A 19989-nucleotide genomic window follows, 5' to 3' on the forward strand; every position below is an offset into this window, starting at 1 on the left:
GGTAATCATTGAGCAAAAACTGTGGTTGAACCAAAGTGTGCCTTTCTGGTAGAAATACCTGGTGTTCTAAAACTCCAGCAGAGCAGCTCTGACAAGAAAGCTACCAGGGCAGAAATCATGACGGGATGTGGTCTGACACCAGTTTGTGTACATATCCTGTTACTCAAAGATGTGTTTGGTATTTTTAATGCTGTACAAATTAATGAATCACATCAGTGAACTCTTGCTTTCTTGCTCCTTGAAAGAAGTAAATCTGAGTTTTAGCTCTTCAGGTCCTGGAGAAAGACTGAGCTTGTACTGCCAAGCTGTAGTTGATGTTTAAACAGGACACTTAAACAGCAGGAGCAAGTGGTTGAAGTCTTGTTTTATTCAGCTGACGAAGTGGCAAATGATTAATGGCAGGTTACAAACATTATTTTGGTTGGATCACAAGCCCACTTGGTAAGAGGGGGAAACATTAATTTTTACACAAATTGTAGGGAAGCTTCCTGAAGTTGGTTGTCATGACAACTCAAAACCAATAAAAATACAACAGGTGGTGAAATTAAATACAGTGCAAGGAAACAAGACAGTACCCGTGCTTTAACGCTTCCAGCCCCTGCCAACAGCTGTTTGAACCCTCAGGAGATCATGGGCTTTCTCTCTGGCACAGAACAGCTGAACTGCCTCCAAAGCTCCAATCCTAACTCACTGCACTTGAGTTGTCCCCAACCCCACAGCACTGGCGTATGCTGTCAAGATATCCACAATCTGTTTGGTTTCTAGGGTCATCCGTGCTTCCGTGAGCCAGTCGTGTGCCACCCTCCTCGACTCTCCTCGTAACTGGTTTACAAACTTGGCTGCCAGCTCCAGATCTCCATGTTCGATGCAGTAGGAAGCGTAAGACAGTAACTTAAACGTGTCGAGGTCATCGGGGCTGAGCTCAGCCGGCGGCTTCAGCTGCTGAGGGTGGAACAGCAGCAGCGACTGCAGGTAGGACAGGAAGTATTGGTACAGGCTGTTCCTCGTCTCGTCGATCATGGCCACTCGTTTAGCCAGTTTTTGGACTGTGTAGAACCGAGCTCTGAGGGCCTCCTCGCTGTACACGCCCCGCGTCAGGGACTCCTGCGGGAGAGCTGCTGTTAAGGCTTCCGTGAAGGCGTTGTCGGAGCAGCTGGCTTTGATGGCCTTCACCGCGCTCCCCAGGGGCTCCATGGGACTGTCCCCTGTGCCTGATCTCATGCAGTATTTGAGCGCTTCCACGGAAAGCCACAGCTGATGGGCCTTCCTGGCCTCCTCTTCTGCTACTGCGTGACCTGCAAGGGAAGCCAAGAAGGGACTCTCAGTTGGGGCACACGTGGCTTTGAGCACAAGCAGCAACAGCCATCCCTCTCCACCCTCTGCTTTCCAAAGCAGCTGCCTGCTCAACACATGCTCTAAGGCAAGTCTGTCCCACAATTCAGAGCAAGAACAAGACAACTTCTGGAAGAACCACCTTGCACTCACTCGTCTGTGAGTTGCTGGGTGCTCAGCAGTGTGGCAAACCCAGGCCTGTGAGCAGTGTGCCTAAGCCTGGGTTTAAACACCCAGGTTTGGGTAAAGGGCCTTTGGGGATCACAATTTTAGTCCTTAACGAAAGAGGAATTCAGTGCTCACTCTCAACTGCTTGCTCAATTCCCTTGAGCCTGGCGTAGGCAGTGTTTATATCCAAGGTGAAGTTGTCGAGCTGTTCCTGAGTAAGGCGTCTGAACTGCATCTCCTGTTCACTGAGCTTCTCCGACAGGTTCTGGAACAGAGTGCAATGCGTCTATCAGATCGGGAATAGCTGGTTAATTACATTTACCTTATTTTTAAGACACATTTCTATAAATCTCTTGTCCTTGCTAGGGCCAATACATACCGTAAATACAATGTACCAGTAAGAAACCTTATTGGGGTGAATTTAACAGTTACTGCACTTGTGTTAAAAATTTGTCACCTATAGCAAAAGCTTTTCAGACCAGTGTGACTAAAACCTACACATTGAGGCACTCTGTATCACCTCAAAGTAAGCTTGCTTCCCTCCCCAGCCCCCATTTCAATCCCCTGGAACATGGTTCAAGACTTGTTGCACGAAACATGTGCTTTACAAGGGCTTAAATATCCCTTTAATTTCCCTGGGGACATTTCGTCCTTACCTGCTCAAATTCCACCTTCAAATCCTGCTCCTGGATCTTCAGGACGTCTCTGAGGTGGTCGGTGTGGGCAGCAGCCTGGCGCCGGAGCTGGGTGCGCATTTCATTCTCCATCACCTCTCGCACCTCTTCCACCTGCACACACACGAGGGGGGTTACTGCACCACTGCTGCTCAGCTGCTTGTCACACACTGTCACAGTATCACATCAGTGATTACTGAGGGCACACCTTAGAGCAGTGGCACTGACAGAGCCTGGCTTTCATCTTAAAGACCTGCTGAGGTCCAGCTTTATAGCTGAGCCTTTCCCTAAAGATGTTAAGGAATAGATTTGTGGTCCACCATGTCAGTAACTGCTGGTTACTCAGCAGGCACTTAGTGCAGCTATCAAAACAGTATCTAAAAAATACAGTAACACGTCAAATCACAAACTCAGGTGTTTATAAACCAGCTTCCAAACCAAAGAGACTTTACCTTCTCCCTACATAGCCCTATAATGGCCACAACACAAGGTCAGATCCAACACCGAAATTCTTCTCTGTGAGGATGGTGAGGCACTGGCACAGACTGCCCAGAGAAGCTATGGCTGCTCCAGTCCCTTCTCGACATCATGCTGGATGGGGCATGAGCAACTTGGTCTAGTAGAAGGTATCCCTGCCCATGGCAGGAGGTTGGAAGACGGTGATCTTGAAGGTCCCTTCCAACCCAAATCATTTAGGATTTATTTTGACCCAGTAATCCTATCTCCAACAGGAGACAAGCAGCTTTACAAAGTCATTCCCTGTATGAATTTTACCATTCTAACTTTGCAGGAGTTTCCTTACTCAACATCTCACTTTCATGTTTAACCTGGGGGTCACCCACGTGAAGTCTCCCACTACTCAGAACATCCCAGTTGTCCCTCTGGGCATTTCCATTAACTCTTCTACCTCCTTTTTGAACCAAAGATTTAACCAGGTGCTTTAGGCCACTTTACCTTCTTATCCTGTTCTAGTTCAATCTCACTTTTGTGACGCTCCAGTGCTTTGGCCACGGCTGCCTCAAATGCTTTTTTGTCTTCAAGTTTCTGCTTCTCCAGGGCGGACTCGATGTGCTGCTGCTCCCTGACGCGCTGCTCCGCCAGCTCCCTGTTCAGCTGGTCGATGCGCCGGTGGGCGTGCGCGATCAGGGAGTTCAGGTCGTCTGTGGACAGCTGCCCAGCTAAAGGCAACACAGGGCATGAGCGAGGGAATGGAAAACAGAAACTGCTGCACTGCTCACCTGCCTCCCACTCGAGCGCTCTGGGGCTCCCAGGGGTTGTTGACCACTGAGCTTGTTCTAGGGAAAGCTTCTGAGCACTTCAAGCCCTTGACCTGTGCTATTGCCCACCCGAGACCACTTTCTGAACTGTATTTTCATTCCAGGAGAGAAATTATCTTAGTTTCTTCCAAATTATTCGCAGCTACAGTTCACACTTCCATATCCATGTCACACTCAGAGACTGTCAACAGCTCTGTCACTTCTTGGTTTTTACACCACCAAGTATTTCCCTTGTGCCAGCACACAAAGCAGCAGGGAATGTTATTTTAAGGGACAGCCAGAAGTACATTTTCTCTTCAGCACTCCTCCCGATCAACTGCTCCTAATCAGATTCCTTACCCCAGATTGTACCATTCAGGTTTGCCTACTCAGAGGGCAGCACAATTCACAACCACATAGTACCTGGGAGAGGAGGAGGACCCAAGCTACCCCTGCAGCACTGGTGACCTGAGAAGGGCTCTATAGAACACTGCATCTCATTTTGCTCTGCCTGCTAGCTAAAGCAGCTGCATGGAAAACTGGGACTACTTGGGAAAGCATTCCTGCAGGGTCTAAAGCAAGCAAGATTGCATAGTCCTTCAGTCACCTTGCTGTTGAGTGCTGGAAAAAGACTGGCACAGGAGGACTTGGAGCAGTGATGCTCGTGTCCAGTGGGAAAACGGACCAGCAGCACCAAGCTCAGCTGTTGCATGTAACAGTGTTAGAAACAGATCAGTTTGTGGTTTAAGCTAGGTGTGCAAAATGACTGGAAATGATCCCAAGGCACACCTCACACAACTAAAATGTTCTAGGAATGCTACATTTCACCCCGTTGTTGATACTACCTGTAACTTAGAGTCATGCCCCACACAAACAAAGGACAAAGGACAAAGAGAAGAGATTACTTTCACGGGACCAGAACAAGTGACAGTAACTCACCTAAGTCAGCTATCTCTGCAACAGAAAGGAGACAGGTTGGAAAAGTTAATGCACATTCACTACAGGAAGGCAGACATGCAAAAGTAAAATAGAAATCTAAGAGCTTATCTACAGTGACTTAAACGTGAGACCAAGTCCTTAGGAATTCAGGAAGAACAGTATGTGGAGTATAAAAGTCTCTGTATTACAGGCAAGATGTAGCCCAAGACACCCAACCACTAAAACCACCCTTGGAAACCCAGAGATGGACACTTAAGTTCAGCCAAAGCAAGGAACAGAAGTTTGAAGTAGAAAAGTGCAACAGGACACTGGAAATTTTAGTCTGACTTTTCTAGGTTCTTACACACAGAAGCAGTTGGCCAAGAAACAAATTCCGCAGTGGCAGTGAGAGTCAGGGACCCCAACAAATCTGTCCCATGTGCTTCAGTAGGTCACACCAGTAAGAAATGGGGCACATGGAAGCTGCCAGGAGCTTCCCTTTCCTCCCACAGAAGGGCAGTGATCACAAAACCCAAGATGTTCTCCTTTTATCCTGTGCAAGGAAAGGCAGCTCTATCTGCAGGGAGCCTAAATAAGTGATTTTTCTTCAAAACTATTAACACCCCAAAAGCGAAGTCCACAAACAATTTGTTAATTTCATATGTTTTCCCCACATATACCGAGTGTGTGCTTTGCTCTTTTTTAAATGAAAACTGACCATTCCAAAGGTCTGGTGTATTCATTTAGCCAGGAAAATGATTTTGTGCACTAAGGTCCACATTTCTAAAGCATAAAGTAGCATTAAGAAAGTTTGTTGTAATTTTGCATTGTATTCTTCAAGAAAATATTAAGGCAATACTAACACCACTTTTTTTTTTTTTTTTCCAATGGCAGTTATCACTTCTATAAAAAAAATCTGTAACTTGGACGTAAAGCCTTGACAGCTGCCTCTGAACACATCAGCTAGAGAAGTCTGAGATCACATAGTACATTATATTAAACCCTGAGTGGAAGTATCTGGGAAAGCTGGGTTTTTTTAGGCAATTAATTTTTTTGAACTACCACAGGCAGTAATTGCTCCATGAGCACACCACACATGGGTTCTGGCAGGAGCTCATCCACAGTAATGGTGAACACATCCCACCTTCTGCAGCTCTGTTTGTCTTTAAAATGAAAGCAGTTAAGGTGAGCGAGGGAACCTGTGGCAAGGAGTGTGCAGGGAGCATTACTGTGGGTGAGCTGACTGTTCACTCCTTTTGTGCAGCACTGAGTTGTTAAAGCTGCATTACTCTGTTAGTTTAATTCAGAAATAAAATGTACTGGAACAGGCAGGGTATGAGCAAAGAAATCTCTCAGTTTCAGAGATGATGTAGAAAAACTCAGGGAGTTCTTTATCACCCTGTAACAATGGTGTTTTATAATACCTCTCATCACAGAGTCAACCAAGCATCTGATCACTTACTAACACAGATCTGATTGAAATCTGGAACGACCTGGCTCCCTTCCTGAAACACCAGGGAGGGGAGAGATGTTCATACAACCATATGATATTTATCACAGAAGAGCTACATTTTGTGACAATTCCCATACAACACAGGTAGAACTAATCCTCTTCATAACACCTGCTTTAGATTATTTAATTTAGTTGTGAAATAATTTTCACTTCAGACCAACCAAATACTGTGAAAATTTGAAAATTGGAATGCTGGACATTGAGTGGCCAAGGACTACAAACCACAGTGCACCAAGCATGAGGTAACCCCGCAGTGGGAGACTTACTCATCCCCTTCCAGCCAGGCTTGACATCGGGGGTGATGCTGTCGAGCTCCCGCTGGAACTCCTCTCTGGCTCTAGCCACCAGCTCATGGTACTGAGCCACGATCTTGGCCTCAGACTGTGCTGCCTGAACCTGGAACAAACAACAATGAGATTAATTTGTTTTTCAAGGCAAGGATTGAAATTGAAGGCACATATAATTTAAAGCCAAGCCCTGGGATACGGGCACGTATCACCCCCCCCAGCCCAATCATAGGAAAATCACTTGGGAGAGAACAAAAACCCACCCTGTGATATTAAACCTATTGTACACAATAATTATGTGCTGGAACTATCACTAATCCATTTTGCCTCACATGCCCACTGTAACTACACAGCCAGTCCGTAGCCTGGACAGGACCAAGAGTATCTTGAATTCAGTTTATATCTTAAACCATCTCCAGCTCCTTTTCTCTGCTCACAGCCATCATACAGGCCTAGTAAGCGATGCCTGCGATCGCTGCCTTCCTCAGAGAGTTCTGATGTTCCCACAATCGGGCTAAATTCACTCCAAACACACTTGATGAATTACTAACTGTCCTGCAAAGGGAGATAAATTTCACCTTTACAATTCCTTCCCAGTCTTCTGAACTGCAAAGTGATTTACCCACCAAGTCATTACCAATGAACATTGAACTCCTCCCTAACCTTGTGGTAAATTCACCTTGGAATCAAGTGGGAAGAATTACAAGTTGCCAACAGAAAGGACTGGCACCATCAAGCCACCTGGAGACTCTTTCAAGACCAGGTTCAAGTTCTCATGAAGATCTTGCCATGTGTGATTACTGGCAATATCACCAGCTCAAAGACTGAGTACAGCTACAAAAGGATGGATTTACACTTTACAATGCACTGGAAGTGGTCACAGCACCAAGCCTGTCTGAGCTCAAGAAGTGTTTGGACAATGCTCTCAGGCACAGGGTGGGATTCTTGGGGTGTCCTGTACAGGACCAGGAGTTGGACTCAATGATCCTGATGTGTCCCTTCCAATTCAACATATTCTGTGACTCTGTGAAATATTTCACCCCCTGCAAGGGATTTGGGAATGGGGGGGTCTGCACAAGTTGCCAAGGAGTCCCTACTCTAGAGACAATTATAATCAGCCTGAGGAAGCTTTACCTTTTTCACCACATTGTCCAAGTCCACAATCATATGATGGAGATTTTCTTCTGCAGTGACAATGTGAGGTTTGGCTCCTGCCAGCTGAGACTTCTTGGCATTCTCGATTACGCCCTTCATCTTCTCTAACTCCTCTCTGAAAAGAGAAGCAGCTGCTAAATGTAACACATAAAGGGCTTATCACCTCAAAGAAAATTTACTTTTTGCTGTTGGTATTCACAGGAAGAACTACTGGGTAACTCTACTGCTGCTTCCTATCTACCAACTCTAAGATGCTTTGACTAAGGATTATTTTTTTCCCACAGCCTGAAACCTAAAGATGTCAGTGTGGCTATTCCACGTAAAATAAGAATTATTTATACTGCAATTAGTACTCAGGATTTAGCTGAAGGGAAGATGGAAGTTCACTGAAAGGAGTTAGTATTAGTAAAACTAGGTTAAGAGTTAGACAGCAGACATTTCCAGCACGTAACAGCAGCAAGGAAACATTTTTAACAGAGATGGCTTACGCTTGCAGAAGTGTTTTGGACATGGTGACTGGTGGAGATTAATGAGGATGGGAAAAAATTTATAGTGCTCTGTAAAGATAGATTATGTTTTTTTGTAATTAGGAAAGAACTGCTTTCCTTTAGCACAATTGGAAATCAAGGAAAAAGTGAAAAAATGTTCCTTTTCCAAATCCATTCAAATCAATGCAGGTTTCCAATGACCTCATTAGAATAAGGAACAAGCTTTAAAATAAGTTGATTAAGAAAATAAATAAAAGCAAAGATATCCAGTAGAGCAATAGAGAATGAAAGCTGGTGCACGTGGGGTTTGCATTAGCTTTGCTTTAACAATGAAACCTTGATTACACCTCCCACTAATTTTAGTCAGCACAGCAACATCGAAGATAAGTGAAGTTTATAATATGATAGCAACCATGCAGCTTCAAGGGTGATGCTACCCTCTCAGCCTCAGAAGTACCAAAGGCTTTTCAGATTTGTTTCTACCCTCATTACAAGGGCATCTTGGAGATACTGTTGTCATTTTATTTCTGCTCCTCCAGTGCCTGCAGACCACACTCGCAGCACATCAACACAGCTCATACAGAGCCCTGGGCATGAGCAGTGCTCCCATTCAGAATTCAAGTTTTTCTTAGACATGTGCTTAGTGAAAATCTAATTGCTTAAAAGCAATTCTGTGGACACAGGGAACTGCCAAAGGATGCTGCAAGGTTTAATGTTTCATTACAACTAAAAGCAGCTGGTGATGTTACTGACTCAATACACAGAGTGTAGTCATGGAGTCATCCTCAAACAGTTTGGGTTGGAAGGGACTTTGAAGACCATCTCGTTCCACCGCCCTGCCATGGGCAGGGATACCTTCCACTAGGACTGGGTCACTCAGAGCCCCATCCAACCTGGCCTGGAACACTTCCACAGATGGGGCAGCCACAGCTTCTCTGGGCAACCTGGTCCAGTGCCTCACCACCCTCACAGGGAAGAATTTCTTCCTAATATCCAATTGAAACCTGCCCTCTGTCAGTTGAAGCCATTCCCCCTTGTTCTGCCCTTGTAAGAAGTCCCTCTCCAGCTCTCTTGTAGCCCCTTTAGGTGCTGGAAGGTGCTTGAAGGTCTCCCCAGAGCCTTCTCTTCTCCAGGCTGAAGTCCTTACAATAGGTTTATTATGAACAAAATTATTCAACGATACTAAAGTGACAGTGGATTTTGGTTTTTTTTAATCTTACTTGAACTTATCAGCACTCTACCTAAGTACTAAGGAGATAAACAAGCTCTTACAAGAACAGAACTGTTTCAGACTCTCTGGTACAGGGAGGACTTTGTGCACAGGCATCCACGGTTTACACACATCAAATTAAAATGCTCATGCTAATGAGTATTAAACTGTTTTTTGATTTGGCACAAACAGATCATTCAATATGAACACAGGCGACTCCAGACTTTCCAGAAACTCATCTAGTGTTTGCCAGCCCTGACACGAGCAATGTAACTTATTACTCCAAGACTTAAATCAAGCAACTCACTTGGCTTTCAGAAGGGCATCAGCAGCTTCATCCACTGCTCTCCTGCGGTCCTTCAGCGCGTCCTCCAATGTGCGCCACTGGGAGGATTTCTTCTCCCCAGCACCCTGGGAAGCAGAGATTCCTCATTAGAGTCATTACAATCACTAAACAAGAGAGTTACCATAGAGTGAAAGCCTACAGAGATTCACGTGTCGCTGAACATTTCCCTCAAACTGAGCAACATTCTTGTGCCTTTCAACAGCACAGCTGGAAGCTTTACAAGTGATGTCTCTCTTCCAGTTTTGTTTTGGTTTTGTTTGATTCTTAACGTTTTTTTTCCTGAGCCACAGACCTCTGTCTATGCAGAAGAGCTTACATGAGGATCACTGTATGGTGCACAACATACTGTGGGGAAATCTCCTCATGTACTGAAGTACTTTACCAATACTTTAAAATTGCTTTTAAACTTAATACTTAAAGTACCGTAATACTTTAAAGTGGGTAATTTTAAATTAAGATTAGTAATTAAGCTTAAAAGCAATCTTTTGAGGCAGTTATTTTACTAACTACTAGATTAACTCTCGAGTACTTGCTTGGTTGCCCACATGTCCCTGCTACTTGATTAACAACTGAATTTTATCTCTGCTCCAGAATTGAATGGGCAGTGGCAGTTCCACACAACTCCAGCATGAGCACACCAAGACCACAGATGTTATCATTTGTACGTCCCCTTCCTATTTCCTGACAAGAAACAAACAATCCAGCAAAAGGATGTTGGCAAAGGGAATAAGTTCAGTGGAATTATTGGGGCGGACAGCGTGACCTTAACTAGGTAAAAAAAATCTTGGGAATTAAAATAAAATTAATTAAAATACAGTGAAAAATCGACTAATGTCTTAACTTGAATTTTTTCCTTGCAGAAAGGAAACAGAGGAGTTGGGAAAAAAAAAACCAACTAAATTCAAAATCAAAACTATTATTTGGCTACGCCACATTTCACAAGTGGAAAGGTAAGTTAAAGCTGTGATAAATGTAAAGGCACTGCAAGAAAAGATTCCAAGTTTATTTTTAACTGAGATTAAAGTTTTGCTGAACACAATGAAAAAGAAAAAATTGTCCCCAGTTGTCCAGTGTACCTCAGAATCATCCATGGCCTCTTTCAGTATTTGGGAATGGGCATTCACTGCTTGCACAGCTGACTCCTGAGCAGTGATAGCCTGAAGGGTTACACGAGCAGTTGTGTTTAGGGCTCCTTCCAGAGTTGCTGCTAGGGCTGGAAAAGAAGTTAAGTCAACTAAACAATAAAGAACTTTATAACTAGTAAAATGACATGTTACATTCTCCGTGTCTCTTTATATTATTTTCCATGACCTAAAAGAGCTGGTCAGTTTGGGAACTAAACAGCAGGCTACAGAGCAAGGTCACCAAAATGCTCTCCTCATTTAGAGCAGGGGTATTAAGGTACAAGTCTGCACTTAGAGCAACACACGACCCAGTGGAACACCTTTCCCATGGGTTTGCAGGTATATCCCATGTTCACTTGTTCTAATGGCTCTTAAGAGAAAACAAGTAAATTTTCCTATCTTCCTTGAACCTCGAAGTCCATTCCAACCTCAAAGTTTCCATTGTTCTTCAATTCTCAGTTACTTCTGAGTGGGTGGAAGAAGCTTCACCACTACTCCCTCTGCCAACTCAGCACAGGGACAACAGCACATACAGGAACAGTGACAGTGTGGACTTACCTGACACCTTCTCTTGCTCCTCTTTGTCTTGCTGGGCAAGCCGGGCTGCAACTTCTTCTGGTGGCCGTTCTTTTATAGCGTAGGAACCTGCCTGTTCTTTACCTGTTCAGAAGTAAAAAAAGAGTCAAACTGTTTAAGTGAAGAGTCCAAATTAGTGTGCAGAGGTTATTTGTAGGGAAGTAACTTTAACAAAACTGAATTTTATAGTTGGTATCACTTTGTACATCTGACTTCTGCTCAAAGCCATGCTGAAACTACCTGAAGAATCTTTATATCCATAATTGCAAAGGCCATTCTCATAACTTAAAGACAACTGCATGGACACCTCACATGCATTTGGAGACTTTACATTGTCTAGTTACAAAATTACACAAGATTCAGAAGTAAAAGGCAAAGCAAGAAGTGAGAAACACTTATAGAGCCAAGTTTAAATTTCAAGTGAATGAATCTCTGTTCTCGACTATTTTCAGTTCTCCTCTGGCATGCTTACAGAGCCCAACCAAAACAACGAAGGATGAGTGAGAAGGCTATGATGAATCACTATTAAACTCTATTCCTTTGCCTATGGCCACTTAAATTGCCTTTAAGAGTGAGAATTGACTTAACTAATGCTCTCAAGACCAACAGCAATCTGAACTGAGGGGAGAGCCCAGAGCTCTCAGCCTCAAGCTGCGACAAAACCCATCAGGTCAACTCTGAATAATGCTGATGTTACTCTGCGGCATGTACTTACCCCTGGCATGCTTTCTAAGAAATGTGTTGATACCTAAAGGAATTAATATAATATAATCTCATCTGGAAGAGACCAACATCTAGAGGCTGGTGTCTCTTGTTGAGTTTAACAATAAACGCAGTTTCTTCACTTGGCCCTGGGCAGAGATGCTCTTCTGAACAGCAATCAGAAAGCCACCAAGAGCAGAGGCAAACTGGAATGTGCAAGTTCAGTTCAGCATAAAGTCAAGTTTTGCTCTTGTGCTCACACCTATACCTGTCCCAAGCATCAATCTCCGCTTCTCACCGTGTTAAAAATCTATTAACAGATGATGGAAGTTTTCTGCAAAAGGCACAGAAACTCACACCTTCAAACACCGACAAATACCAACACAGAAGCAAGAATGCATGCATGTGAAACTATAGGACTTGGGTGTTCTTTTGAATGATTTTTTTCACCTTCTTCAGTCTGTATCCCCGGAGCTGGCACCGACACGGCTACCCCTGTTGCAGAGATGATCTGTGCTGCAGCCTTGCCTGCTGTTAAACACAGTTGCAGAACACACCAGTTAGTACAGCTGGGGCGACGGGCTCCATCTGCCAGAGGAGGACAGGCCAGAGCATCTTCGGCCAGGGGCCTGCTGAGCTGGTGAGGAGGGGCTTAAACCAAAGCTGCTGGGAGAGGGGACCTTGGAAAAGGAAACCTCACTTCACAGAGACATGGTGGGATGGCTCCAGTGACTGGAACGCTGGAATGGAAGGATGAAGGCTCTTCAGGAAGGCCTGGCACAGGAGATGAGGAGTGTGATCACCCTCTCTATCAATGACCACATGGAGCTCTGCCTGGGGATGGATGAGGAGCCAACCAAGAGTTTATGGGTCAGGATTAAAGGGAGGGCAGGGATAGGTGACATTACAGTGGGGGTCTGCTACAGGCTGCCTGAGCAGGATGACAGAGTAGATGAGGCCCTCCACTGAAGGACCAGCACTGCTGAATAAGGGAAGAGCAAGTGACATCATCTCCCTGGACTTTTGAAAGCATTTGCCACTGTCCTGCATGACATCCTTGTCTCAAAACTGGAGAGACGTGGAGCAGATGGATAAACCACTGGCTGGACGGTCACACTCGAGGCATTGTGGTCAGTGGCTCAATGTCCAAGTAGACACCAGTGATAAGTGTGCTCCTCAAGGTCAGTTTTGGGAACAGGACTGTTTAACATCTTTGTCAGTGACCTGGGCAGTGGGATTGATGCACCCTCAGCAGGTTTGCTGATGACATCCAGCTGAGCTGTGCAGTCCCACACTGCAGGGAAGGGATGTTCATTCACAGGGTCCTGGACAGGCTCAAGAGGTGGGACTGTGTGAGCCTCATGAAGTTCAACAAGACCAAATGCAACATCCTGCACCTGGGTCAGGGCAATCCCAAGCACAAACACAGGCTGGGGGGAGAACAGATCAAGAACAGCTCCCAGGAGAAGGACTTCGGGGTGCTGGCAGAAGAGAAGCTCAAAATGACCCAGTCACGTGCACAGGCAGTCCAGAAACCACCTGTGTCCCGGCTGCATCCCCAGCAGGGCAGGCAGCAGGTCAAGGGAGGTGATTCTGCCCCTCTACTCTGCTCTGGTGAGGCCCCACATGCAGTGCTGCATCCACCTCTGGGCCCCCAGCATAAGAAGAACATGGACCTGTTGGATCAAGTCCAGAGGAGGCCATGAAGATGCTCAGAGGGCTGGAGCACCTCTGCTATGGAGTCAGGCTGGGAGAGCTGGGCATGGTCAGCCTGGAGAAGAGAATGCTTCAGGGAGACTTTCTAATACCTTCCAGTACCTACAAGGGGTTACATGAAAGCTGGAGATGGTCTTTTGACAAGGGCATGGAGTGACAGGACAAGGGGGAAGGGCTTCACACTGGCAGAGGGCAGGGTTAGATTAGATGTTAGGAAGAAATTCTTTATTGTGAGGGTGGTGAGGCACTGGACCAGGTTGCCCAGAGAAGCTGCAGCTGCTCCATCCCTTGAAGTGCTCAAGGCCAGGTTGGATGGGCCTTTTGGGTCTAGTGGAAAGTGTCCTTGCCCCCAGCAGGAGGTTGAAATTAGATGATTTTCAAGCTCCCTTCCAAACCATTCCACGGTAAGTGCTATAATGTACTAACAGGGATATAAGACTTAATTTTTTCCTCTGTAGAAACATACTAATTGGATATGGATGTTATTATTTCCAGAAGAAGATGATTTCCTGGATAAACAGCAACAAGATATTAGTTACACATACACAGAGCCATTAGCGATAAACATAAAAAGACATGACAACTGCTCCTCTCTAAACGAGTTCCATTTGATCTGGCTTTACAGTAGCCCAGTAATTATCCAAAATTAAGTGTCTTGTGCTTGCAAGAGCCTCAGTCTCCAGCATCTGAAATTCTCTTTCTGCTGAGTCTCATATCTAAACTATGCAGGTTAGTCATTATTTATCTTAGATTCCAAATATCCTACAAAGTAAACAGATTTCCTAAAAAAATGGGCAAAAAAAAAAAGCTAAAGCCATTTTAGGCAAGTGTTACGACTTGGAAAGAAAAAAAGATTAATTCTAAGAAATTACAACATTTACCTTCAACCATTCAAAGGACAATTTTAATCTACTCTAACATATATGATACAAGAGATTATTATGTCATTTGCTTCTTTATACGTAACTTTCTATAAATTTACCTCCTTTTTCCTCTGTAGGGCCAGTAGCTTCTGGTTTGCCTATCTGGGATTTGGGAGCAGGCTGTTTAGACTCTTTCATTACTTCTGCTACAGATGAGATCTTCAGTGGACCTTGATGGATCTTAAAAAGTCAAAAATAAGAAATATCATCAGTTTTTCAAACAGCTTGGATTTCACCAATTCCAGTGTAATGGAAAAGAACTTTTCCATATCCAGGTGTCTGTACCATAAATCAGAGCTTCAAAGTACACATGAAAATAGCAGCAAGGCCATCTAATTTCTTGACTTGATTTTTAATACAGAATGAATTTTTACAATTTTCACCTCTCCAAAAATGCAAGTAGAGTTGTGGTGGTTTTTGCTATAAACAAATATTTATTAACTTATGCATAAAAAGCAGATAATTTAATGCCTCAAATATTCTGAACACTTCTGATTGCATTGAATGCAGAAACCCTAAGTTTGGCTTCACTGATTTCCTTTTGAAAGCCTTCAGATGCAGGTGGTTGGGGCAGATACCACTCAAACACAGAGTATTGTAACTTTTTATGATATTAATTCCTTAATATCCATTCTGGAAAGTCACAAGGTAAAAATAAAAACATCTGGGTTAGAGCCATGACTGGGGAGGTGATAACTCTGCTGATAAATCTGGTTTGCAAAATTCCCTAGTGCCTGGGAGGCACCAGGAGCTTGGGTGATCACACAAAGTGTAGCTAAAACAAGAAGAGAGAGAATTTTGTTGACTGATATTCCCCTACTCATTAAGAACAGCTTTCTTAAAATCCAATAAAAAGTATTTTGGGTTTCCTGAAGGCCAAAAGGCTTCTGAAAGCTCAGAAGAACCATGGCCAGAGCAGATTTTCAGTATTCTTGATAACTGGGAAGTGTCTCCTTTCACACGCAGGAGCAGAGAAACTTCCAGGTTCAATTTCCAGAGTTGTGCCAAAGGCAGTATCAGATTTTCCCTTCTGCAGGATCGTGCCACTAAGGTTTCCAAGGATGATGCTTATACCTAGCTCTGTACCATTCAAATCTTTACTCATTCAAGAATGTTTTCAGTCCTCTTTAAAATAAGTTCATTTAGAGTAAGTTTTGTAATCCTACTACACCACTAACTACACTAAGCCTCTAGTAAAGCAGTTAAATTCCAGCCTGTCAATTGCCTCTCCCTCTCTCTCTCTCTCCAGTTTATTTCTGAGTATAAGCAGAGCAGCTATTCAGGTGGGATTCTATTAGATTATTTTACAGTAAATAAAAATAAGTTTTACAACCCACAGACTACAATCATAAGATGATAATGGGAAACATACAAGCATCACTTATGCAGCACAAAGTAGTAATTCTTAAACCTTCTCAATTTAAGGAATCTTAATTCTTAGCACACAGCAAAATTAATCAGAATTTGAAACCTAAGGGCAGACACAGAAAAATGAATGTGTGGGGGTGAATGGCAAACACTTACTGGTTTCTTTGGCATTGGTGTGCTGGAAGGTGCAGGGCCAAGTGCCATCTCAAAGAGTTTGTCAGAGTAGGGAATGGCCTTCTCCACACTCTCCCGGAATTGTCTGTCATAGCTGGCATACAGGATGGTTCCACCTATCCCTCCACCCACGAACAGGAGACCTGCACCAACGACTTTGCCTACAGAAACACTGAGGAGGAAAGAAGAGTGAAAGGGATGTAATTATATGGCAAACATCGAACAGTTTGTGAGTCTTCAGCTTACAGCTGGGGACCACCACTCTGTTCCAGGAGCTGCCAACAAACCCAGGACCTGCTCTAAATCACCTTCACCCCAGTACAATACTGGTTAGTGACTAGCCCAAAGGTATGATGGCAGCCCACAACCTCCCTGATAAATATTGATCATCTTCATTTTCTTCATCTGACTGAACCAAACAAGGAACACACAAACCCATGAGAGTAAGAGTTACTCCACACAAAAATCCCACTGCCAGGAGTCTGCTCTCATGTGAAACCAAGGAGCAGATTCCCTCTTGGTCAATGCACCAGCAGAACCAGTTCCACCCCCCAAAGCCTGCTACGTACCCGGACTCTCCGGAGTGGGTGGCATATCCGCGGTACAGCCGTGACGGACGGAGTGAGGCTCTCACACACCGGCTGTTCTGCAGGGGGAGGAGGCAGGGGTCAGCAGTGAGCACAGTGAAGCATCCCCCCCCTCAACAGCAGGACTGGGCTGGTTTGCTCCATTGCCGTATCTTGAACGTGTCTGTAGGAAAGCTGGGAGCGGCACTAGGACAGCAACACTGGACTCTTTTCCCTAAACACATGGAGAGCTTTCCCATGTGCAGCTTCCAGGGTCAGGCCTTTTTAAGCAGTCATTAGGAACTTTGAAAAATGAGAAGGAACAAACCTCTACCCAGCTTATTTCTGCATTTACTTTGCTGATTTATGTTTCCTACCTCTGGTCTGGGTTAGTTCAGATGTGCTTCAATCTCACGCACTAGAACGGCTCAGTGTGAGCAGGGCAGAACACAACAACAGCTGTTTAAATGCTTAAAACTATTTTTAATTCTTAAGATATACGAGCAATTCTCCCTGAGCTTCCAAACCAAGACTTCTTCCTTAAAAGAATTAATAACATGTACACTTTGCAGACAGACATCAGATTATAACATAAATTAAATTAGTATATGAAGAATGATATTTTATTATATTCTACTTAAAAAAATCCACAGTACTAAGATTTTTATCTTCTCTGAAGGACTGGTTAAGCTACTCTAAGCCTACAGAAGAAAACACACTGTTGCCCTCAGAGGTTTTTTCCCCACGTGGGAATTACTAACAGGGAAATACAGGACTCATAAGAAATTGAAGTACAAGGCACAAAAAGAACTTTTCCTACAGTTGAGGTATTTTGCCTTACTGGGAATTTTTTCTTTAAAAAAGAAAAAAACTGGGAGATGCTTCACTACAACATAACCCCAGAAGACAAGTTTCTCTATTTCCTTTTGCACACGGCAATAACATGTACAATTTCTGTGGTTTAGGTCCCATCCTTGCCCAACAGCATAGACAGGAAAAGGCAGGAACACTGCATTCTTATTCTTTCCACAAAGGCAGCCAAAACACTTTTAATTAGTAGCAGGAGCACATGTACAGCAAGAGGAAGTGTGCTCCTCTTACCCCTGAGACCTTCAGGAGCCCTCACTGTGCTCCATGGTTGGTTTTCTGGATTGTGATGGATAGAATGGGCAACAAAGTAACAAATATATTCCGTACTGTTTTTGATTATCTGACTTGGCTGCCCCAGGAGCACTTACTGAGGCTTCACTGGTCCTTTCAAGGGGAATTTCACTAATAAAAGCCTCGCAAATAATTTTGTTATCAACTTTTGAACATGCTCCTGACTCTCAGTATATCCCAATTACACTGTGAAGCTCAGGAGGAGCAAAATAATCCAGCATTATGCATACAGCTCAGTTCAATAAAATGAGAAGGGGAAAAACCCCTGATTTTCTATTCATCAGTTCAGACTGAATTTCCAGTCCCTTCCAACACTTTAGGATTAGGCTATTTTGCCTGGTGCACCCCTGGAAACAAGCCATCACTTCTGAGCTCCTGGCCAGGCTTTCTGGAGGTTATCCCACCCTGCACCACTGTCACTCCCACATCCTTGCTCGGGCTGGACTTGCCTTCTGGGCCAGCTCACCCTCGTCCCTGCTGGCTAAAACCCCTACTCACACCTAGTGATGGCAAACAACACCAGACCCATTCAGCTCTACACCTTCAGCAAACACATCAGCTCCTGCCCTTGGAGTCACCAAGGCAGAGGAGAACACCTGCTTCTCTTAGCTCAGCATTTATGCTTTATACAGCAGGAAGGGTTTTTTGGAGGGATTATTGATTTTAGTCCAGATGCCCTTTGGACCACATGATCTTTCAAGATCTCTTCCAAGCTGGACTGTTCTAGATTTAGCCAAATCCTCACTTCTATTTATTTTTCATCAAGATGAGAGGAACCAAAACACAGGCCTTCCATCTACGGCATTGGGACCCTCACACATGTAGCAATGGGAGCAATAATTGAACCCAAAACAAGCCCTCACCAACTCCATCTTTCAAGACACTGCAATAAATTTTCACAGCTGGCCAGTGGAACAGCAAATCAGGAAATCTGTAGGTATCCATGTTTTATGAACAGAAACCCAAGTTCAGATTTCCTCCCTCACATCCAAATACACTAATACCTCCAAAAATCACTGATCTTTTAAAGATCAATTTTTAAAGAAGCATTGTGCTCTTTTGGCCACCATAATAATATTGCTTATATTTGCTGTACCACCATAATTTGGAAACTTGCAGGTAGTTTCTAATCTCCCCTCTGTGTAATTTCCAGGAGTTTGTAAATTTTTAGACCCCTGTTATTTATGTGTAGTAATGCCTCAAAGAATTTGGGAGAAATACATCAGACATGCTTTGCTGTGCCCTGCGAAAGGCAGAAATAAACCAATTTCTGTCATGCAGAAGACAGAAAATTCTTTGGATGAGGCAGCACAGACACAGCAAGGATGCCCACAGCAAGGGCATTGCAGGGCAGCTGTTTCTGTTTCTTTCTCCTCCTCCAGCAATTCTGCATAATATTGGTTTCACCCAACTTCATAAACACTTATTATTTTACATTCGTTATCTACTATTTAATCACCGTGAGAATCACTTTGCAGGGCACATCACACCTTCACTCTGGTTAATATTATGAGCCCCAGTGATTTAAGGACATTTAGGGATATCCATGTGAGCTCGCCCTGGCACAGTGCTCAGGGAAGGTGAAGCACAGCAGAACATCATTAAACAAATAAAATCTGCCTTGCAGGTTTATACTTCATGTGTAACTTTAAATAAGCATGGACAGGACACACCATCCTCTGTTCCTTCAGTCCTTGTTCAACCTCTCTTGAGCACCAGGCTCGAGCATCCTGATCCAGAATTTCTGCAACGTGGAATTCATGCACTTAAACAGAAAGAGCAAACCAGAAACTTCAGAGAAGTTTTTCTTCATTAAGACAAAGGTCGATACAAGAAGAACATCTGACCACAGAACTCTTGATTTCCCACCACTCAAGGCTTCTGCCAAATATCACACACTTTTACTAAAAGCCTTGTTTCTTTTTAAAGAAAACTAAAAAAAATACTTCAAGCAAGAGAAGTAGCACATGTAGCAGAAAACATTTTTGAAATTGAAATGATGAAGAACCCCTTCTCTCAAAGCCACAACTCCAATTTACTTGCTACAAGTTTAGTGATGTTCCACGCACAGAGCTCACAGTAGGAATGAAGTAATAAAGTTTTTCCAGTCTCCACCAGAAGCTCTCTGGTAGAGATAACAAACTTTACAGAGTGTTGTGGCATCTCTGTGTTTGCACAGCTCTTAGGGATAAATTCTTCCCTGTGAGGGTGGTGAGGCACTGGCACAGGTTGCCCAGAAAAGCTGTGGGTGTCCCTGGAAGTGTTCAAGTCCAGCTTGGACAGGGCTTGGAACAACCTGGTCTAGTGTAAGGTGTCCCTGCCCATGGCAGAG

At 44.0% G+C, this 19989-nt stretch overlaps 1 protein-coding gene across 1 annotated transcript; it reads right to left on the minus strand.

Annotated features, from left to right (window-relative positions):
* Positions 1–344: 344 nt before the first annotated feature.
* Positions 345–17632, minus strand: IMMT (inner membrane mitochondrial protein). Its single transcript, XM_042053428.1, has 15 exons — positions 17623–17632; positions 16500–16629; positions 15913–16102; positions 14448–14568; positions 12200–12280; positions 11030–11131; positions 10424–10560; positions 9309–9412; positions 7283–7418; positions 6128–6257; positions 4370–4384; positions 3129–3352; positions 2157–2288; positions 1636–1765; positions 345–1295 (listed from the first exon to the last, which is right to left on the minus strand). Exons 1-15 carry the CDS (start codon positions 17630–17632, stop codon positions 688–690), a joined length of 2250 nt encoding a protein of 749 aa, XP_041909362.1. The 3' UTR covers positions 345–687.
* Positions 17633–19989: the final 2357 nt, after the last annotated feature.

Source organism: Corvus kubaryi, unplaced genomic scaffold, assembly GCF_017639235.1.
Source record: "Corvus kubaryi isolate FWS band 111438036 unplaced genomic scaffold, C.kubaryi_AGA036_p1.0 split1-131, whole genome shotgun sequence".
NCBI lineage: Eukaryota > Metazoa > Chordata > Aves > Passeriformes > Corvidae > Corvus > Corvus kubaryi.